At 49.0% G+C, this 6,443-nt stretch overlaps 1 protein-coding gene across 2 annotated transcripts; it reads left to right on the plus strand.

The window, feature by feature from the left end:
- The first annotated feature begins 302 nt into the window (after nucleotides 1–302).
- Nucleotides 303–6,404, plus strand: tti2 (TELO2 interacting protein 2). 2 transcript variants are annotated; one of them, XM_031840618.1, is made up of 9 exons: nucleotides 303–1,062; nucleotides 1,209–1,408; nucleotides 1,504–1,561; nucleotides 2,530–2,658; nucleotides 2,732–2,824; nucleotides 4,862–5,055; nucleotides 5,171–5,314; nucleotides 5,475–5,634; nucleotides 5,727–6,404. In XM_031840618.1, the coding sequence occupies exons 1-9, from the start codon at nucleotides 589–591 to the stop codon at nucleotides 5,808–5,810; spliced, it is 1,536 nt and encodes a 511-aa protein (XP_031696478.1). In that variant the 5' UTR covers nucleotides 303–588; the 3' UTR covers nucleotides 5,811–6,404. The 2 variants fall into 2 exon arrangements, with proteins under 2 accessions (XP_031696478.1, XP_031696479.1); XM_031840619.1 differs by having other exon boundaries at nucleotides 303–948.
- Nucleotides 6,405–6,443: the final 39 nt, after the last annotated feature.

The following is a 6,443-nucleotide window of genomic DNA, read 5'->3' on the forward strand; positions in this document are numbered from 1 at the left end:
TCTGTCTCTCTCTCTCTCTCTCTGTCTCTCTGTCTGTCTGTCTCTCTCTGTCTCTCTCTCTGTCTCTCTCTCTCTGTCTGTCTGTCTGTCTCTCTGTCTCTCTCTCTCTGTCTCTCTCTCTGTCTCTCTCTCTCTGTCTCTCTGTCTGTCTCTCTGTCTGTCTCTCTGTCTGTCTGTCTGTCTCTCTCTCTGTCTCTCTCTCTCTCTCTCTGTCTCTCTGTCTGTCTGTCTCTCTCTGTCTCTCTCTCTGTCTCTCTGTCTCTCTGTCTGTCTCTGTGTTTCTGATATTAAACATCAGATTGATATTTAAATAAAGTGATTGGCTGCTGACTCCTCTTAAAGGGCCGGTAATGGATGCAAATGATCAAAGACTTTATCAGTAAAAGTCTGTTGCAGACCTCAAACTAACATCTGTAGAAAAGTGTGATCTTATTATTTATGATTATTATTTGTGATTATTGGATCTTTTCTGTCTCTGTTTTAAGTAAAGCGATCAGAGTTTTATTGAGTAGAAAGTGATCAATAACTCATTTCTCTCTCTCCATCATCTCATCTCTCTTCCTTCCCTCTCTCCTCGTCCCCTTCAGTATGGAGCTTTCATCTCTACTTCATGACTTTCATCTCTCCTCCTCCTCAGAGAAGCCCCTCCCCTGTTCTTCCCTTCCTCCAATCACAGAACTCCTGTCTCGGCTGCAGGAGAAGCTGATTGGAGCGTCCTCCGACTCAGAAACAAGCTCTCTGATTGGCCGTGTGGAGCGGCTCTTCCAAACAGCAGATCCATGTTGGCTGTTCTCAGCCAATGGCGATGAGGAATGGGCGGAGCTTCAGGCGGCGTACGGCGCTCTGGTCGGCGCTCTGATTGGCTGTGCTGCTCTGCCGCCGTGTGAGGACGACTGCGGCTCTCTGCCGGCCTCGGTCTATCAGAGCATCCCGGGCAGAGCCGGACCGGTATGCTCCGCCCTCGCAGCGCTGCTAAGAACTGTGGGAAACGCAGGCTGTCCGACTGGTCTGCTGCTGGCTGTGGCTGCTCCTGTGTGTGTGTTCGCTGTCACTCACTTCCAGGTCTCTGAACCATCAGAAGTCCTTTCTCACTGGTGTAAAACTAGTCAACTCTTTGAACGTGTCCATGTTGACCCACGTAGTACGAAACGTTTGTATTGTGTTATATTGTGTAATATAATGAAGTTGATCTGTTTCCGTGTGTCCAGGATCAGGTCTGGACCAGCTCCTCCTCCAGAGCGGCGGCTCAGAGCCTGCAGGAAGTGCTGCTGAGGGCGGGGGGGTGGAGAGACTCCTCCCACCTCCTGATGGGGGACAAGAGGAGGGAGGAGCAAGGGGGGGAGGAGGGAAGGAGGAGCAGAGGACTTCTGGGAGGAATCCTGGACGTCCTGCAGCCTCAACTGACCAAGTGAGAATCAATGTGAACCAGATCCACGACAGGAAGTTTAGTTTGAGACTAATCGTGTGTGTGTGTGTGTGTGTGTGTGTGTGTGTGAGTTGCAGGGACTCGTGGCAGCGCTGTGAAGCAGTGAAGTTGGTGTTTTCGTGGACGCTCCTGCAGGTCAGTTTGATCTTTGACCCTCATTTAAATTTAATAACTTAAAAAACGATATTCATCATTCATCAAGTTAGAGCCCCTCAGTTAGAGCCCCTCAGTTAGAGCCCCTCAGTTAGAGCCCTTCAGTTGGAGCCCCTCAGTTAGAGCCCCTCAGTTCGAGCTCTTCAGTTAGAGCCCTTCAGTTAGAGCCCTTCAGTTAGGTCTTTCAAGTTAGAGCACCTAATTTAGAGCCCTTCAGTTAGAGCCCTTCAGTTAGAGCCCTTCAGTTAGAGCCCTTCAGTTAGAGCCCTTCAGTTAGAGCTCTTCAGTTAGAGCTCTTCAGTTAGAGCCCTTCAGTTAGAGCTCTTCAGTTAGAGCTCTTCAGTTAGGTCTTTCAAGTTGCAGCTCTTATGTTAGAGCTCCTAATTTAGAGTCCTTTAGTTTGAGTCTTTAAATTAGAGCCTTTTAGTTTTTGAGTTAGAGCCCTTAAGTTCGAGCATTTTTGTTGGAGTCGTTGCTTTATCATTGTAGCAGCTCCACCAACACTCAGACTAACGTCATCTAGACGTAAACACGGCAGCGTCTATTCATTGTTTGTACCGTATGGTTTACACACACACATGTATACACATAGTTTGGTCCGGTCTCTGTTGATATGAGGTATCATAGAGCTCTGGGTGAACACAGATGGCTACAGGATTTATTTCCTGATTCAACAATGGCAGGAAGTCAGTGATGACAGGGGGAGCAACTCAACGTTGATAGGCTATCACGCCACAGTGTCACGCGTAAATCCAGTCTCCTTGCGTCTGTGCACAGACTTTGTATGTAATCTACTCGCACGAATAATTCACGCCGCGTTTGGTGTGAACGCAGCATAACACTACATCTGAATAGATGCTGCTGCTTCATGTGAGGAATGTACTCTAATGCACTCTAACTGTGTGTGTGTGTGTGTGCGTGTGCGTGCGTGCGTGCGTGCGTGCGTGCAGGTGACTCGGCCCTCTCTCTCCCCTCACCTGTCCCACCTCCTCCCCCCCTCCCTCCTCCTCAACGACCACTACAGACCAGAGAACTGCATCCTCGGAGTTCGCTGCCTGCACCACATTGTGCTCAACACGGTGAGAATACACACACACACACACGGTGATGATGATGATGATGATGATGATGATGATGATTGTGTGTTTTCAGCCTGCTGCAGATCTGCGTCTGTTCAACAGAGCAGAAGTTCTCTACCAGGCTTTATTCAAACACCTGTACACCTCAGAGACTGCTGTGATACAGGTAACACGCGCACACACACGTTAAGAGTGATGATAAGTTAATGTTGAAAAAGTGGATAAAACAAACTGTAAAAGAGAAAAGTTTGAACTTTGATATTTATTGATACTGATGAAGAGTGTCTGTCTCACTCTCTCTGTCTGTCTGTCTCACTCTATCTCTGTCTGTCTCACTCTATCTCTGTCTGTCTCACTCTATCTCTGTCTGTCTCACTCTCTCTCTGTCTCACTCTCTCTGTCTGTCTGTCTCACTCTATCTCTGTCTGTCTCACTCTCTCTCTGTCTCATTCTCTCTCTGTCTGTCTGTCTCTCTCTCTGTCTCATTGTCTCTCCCTCTCTCTCTCTCTCTCTCTGTTTCTCTCTCTCTCTGTCTCTCTGTCTCAGTGGAAGGAGTGCAGAGTTGACGGAGCGTGTTCGAGAGAGATTAACACAGATTTTTTTTGGTATTTTTTCGTCACTAGTTAACGTTGGATGTGATGGTGTATCTCACGGTGTTTGGGTGATCTTTTAGCTGGTTTTAGGGTCTTTGTGAGTGGTAGCAGCCAGGCAGCACGTGCTGTCGGCTGCTAAACGCCACCATGGACATGACCGACCTCACGAGGAAACACGGCATAAAGATCCCGCCGACTTTCCCGGTGTCAGTGGAGGAATGCAGCCTGGCTGTGGGTGAACTTGTTGGCCACAGCAGCGTGAAGTCCGCTGCGCGAATGAACAATGGCGTGGTCATCTTTTTAGACACCATCATACATGTGGAAGTGGTGATTGACAACGGGATTGAGGTGGGCGATAACTTCTTCCCCGTTTACCCTCTCTGCACCGGCTGTGACGGTAACCGTGTCCAACGTCCCACCGTTCATCAGAGATGAAGACATAACCAGAGAACTATCAAGACACGGGAGGATAGTGTCTAAGGTGAAGGAGGTGTCCTCTGGGTGCAGGTCTCCTCTCCTGAAGCACGTGGTGTCTCACAGGAGACAGCTGCTCATGATCCCAAACAACAGGAGCAAGGGGCTCAACATAGTGTTCACGATCAGGGTCGATGACTTAGACTACCTCATTTATGCAACAACTGATGACTTTAATTGTTTCAGTTGTGGAAAAGTGGGTCATCAGAGCAGAACGTGTCCTGAGAAAAACAGCTCTCATAAGGACCAGAACCAGAACCAGACAGGTACTGAGGAGGGCAGAGGGGACAAGCAAGACGGACAGGACGGGACAGATGGGGTCCAAAAGAGCAGGGAGGAGGGGACGAGAGGGTTATAGGAGGTGAGGGTGGAGGAAACAAGTGAGACCCAGGAGGTGAGGGAGGAGGAAACAAGTGAGACCCAGGAGGTGAGGGAGAGTGCTGGAGGACAGGTGGAGACAGGTAGGGAGGTGGACATGGAAGCAGACGAGGAGCAGCTCAAAGCCCCTCAGCTGAAGAGGAAACAGAGAGGAGACAGCGAAAGCTCACAGGCAAAGAAAGCAGCAACGAAAGGAAGTGGAGGAGCAGCAGAGTGTGAGTCCAGTCTGGAGGAAGACCCTGAGTCCAGTATGGAAGAGGACTCTGAGTCAAGTTGCGAGGAGGACTCTGAGTCCAGTCGGGAGGAGGGCGCTGCTGCTGACAGTGAGCCCTCTAAACACAGGGATGGCAGCTGTAGGAGACAGGAGACTACAGCGTGGAGAAGATAAAGGAGTTTCTGAAGAGGAGTAAGAATGTGAGAGGAGCCAAAGTGGAGGACTACCTCTCTGACAAAGAGAAGCTCTCCAGCTCTGCCAGAGCTCACATGAGAAGCAGGGACAGAGGAGGTCTCACGAAGCAGGAAGGCTTCAGACTGAAGAAGATAGTGGACAAAGAACTGGACGAAGATGGTGCTAAGTGAGAGTCAGATCTCACAGTCTAAAGACAATCAAAGACACATTTATGTTTGTTGGACTTTATTTGTTTAATCGTTTTAAATGATAAAGAAACATGTTCAAAGAAAATAAAGGTTTTCTAAAAATCAAAATCTGTCTCTCTCACTCTCTGTCTCTCTCTCACTCTCTGTCTCTCTGTCTCTAGCCAGCCCTGTCCTGTCTCTTGGACCTGTTGGTGGTCTTGGAAAAGCCCCCCTTGTCTCTCGGCCCCTCCTCCTCCCGCAGGACGTCCTGTCGCCATGATGACGTGCTGCGATTGGTCCTGACTCACATGGAGGCGGAGCAAAAGGTGGCGCTGCGGCGCGTCTACGCCTCTGCCCTCCCTCTGTACATAGACAGGTAGGAGCGCTTGATTTATGCTGCTGGAGCCACAGGCGGGTGGAGCCACAGGCAGGTGGAGTCAGGCGTGTGGCAGCAGCCTCTCAGGGTGTGTTTGTTTTATGTCCTCGGACAGGATGGGCGTGGCCGTGTGCAGACACCTGAGACAGGTGGAGCGGGTGGTGCTGGGATACCTGGAGGTCAGAGACCCACCTGAGGAGACGAGTCGACTCAACATCCTGGAGGTCCTGAAGATAACCACCAGAGAAGCCTGGCCACGGTGAGACAGACGGGGAGACGGAGACAGAGACAGTAGTGTTACATTAGTAGGACCCTCATGACATCATACTCTCTTCCAGTGTGAACATTGATCATCACATCACTGAGACACAAATCAATAATTATTGATCAGCTGACCATCATCTCTGTCTCTCTCTCAGGATGGCGTGTCGTGTTGACGTGTTGCTGCGTTGCCTCTTGAAGTTGCTGGTTGCCGTGTCCTCAGACAGTGGTCTCAGTGTCTCAGTGAGACAGACGCTGATGAATCAAACGTGTCTCTGTCTCAAACTGCTGGACGGCTGTTGCCATGGAGACGTGCAGGTGTGTTCACCTGTCTGTCTGTTTGTCCCTCTCTGAAGACACTCACCAGTCTGTCCTCTCTGAAGACACTCACCTGTCTGTCTGTCCCTCAGCGTCTCCTCCAGCAGGTGGACAGCAGCTGCTGCAGCTCTGAGGTGCTCAGCTGCCTAGCAACAGTAACCGTGACGAACAGCTGAAGATCAAACAAACAGGAAGTGGAGACGATGATGTCGGGACTATTTTCAGCGGCGGATGAAGATCTGACACGTGAACCAGGATTCATCCACTGTGTACAAATATGTGCGCTGGCCCTTTAAATGTGCAGCGCGTCCACCTGATTATTTCATGTATAATATTCACACACACACACACACACACAACCGCAGACACACTGTACCTCAGAGAAAAGTTACTATTCAGCTGTTTTATTGATCAATAAAACAGAACCCTGAGTTTGATTATTGATAAAAGAGGTTTAAACTGTGATTAGATCAGCTGATGTTTAACTGCTTTTATTGTGAAAGTCTGAAACAGGAAGCTGTTTAGTTCTCCGTCTACCAAAGTAAATATAATCTGTTAGTGAAGACGCTTTCTACAAAATAAAAGACACTCTTAATTTAACATCAGTATTCATAATTACACTTCATGTTCACTTCTCCTGATCTTTACCTCCTATAACAAGGTCCATAGGGGCAATAAATACACGTTCTATTATATTTAAGTAGTGCTGGGCAAGTTAACGCGATAATAACGCGTTAACGCAGTTTAATTATTTGTAAAGCCCGTTGCTCACTGGCAGCGGTGGAGGAAGTCTTCAGACTACGTTGATG

The sequence above is a fragment of the Anarrhichthys ocellatus genome, unplaced genomic scaffold (assembly GCF_004355925.1).
Source record: "Anarrhichthys ocellatus isolate YVR2014 unplaced genomic scaffold, GSC_Weel_1.0 scaffold3032, whole genome shotgun sequence".
Lineage (NCBI taxonomy): Eukaryota > Metazoa > Chordata > Actinopteri > Perciformes > Anarhichadidae > Anarrhichthys > Anarrhichthys ocellatus.

What these genes read in the sequence shown, in the direction of transcription:
- tti2 (XM_031840618.1), top strand. Translation starts at nt 589, where the DNA reads ATGGAGCTTTCATCTCTACTTCATGACTTTCATCTCTCCTCCTCCTCA. An exon ending in CTGCAGCCTCAACTGACCAA is followed by an intron (nt 1,409 to 1,503) that starts GTGAGAATCAAT and finishes TGTGAGTTGCAG; the next exon opens with GGACTCGTGGCAGCGCTGTG. An exon ending in CAGAGACTGCTGTGATACAG is followed by an intron (nt 2,825 to 4,861) that starts GTAACACGCGCA and finishes CTCTGTCTCTAG; the next exon opens with CCAGCCCTGTCCTGTCTCTT.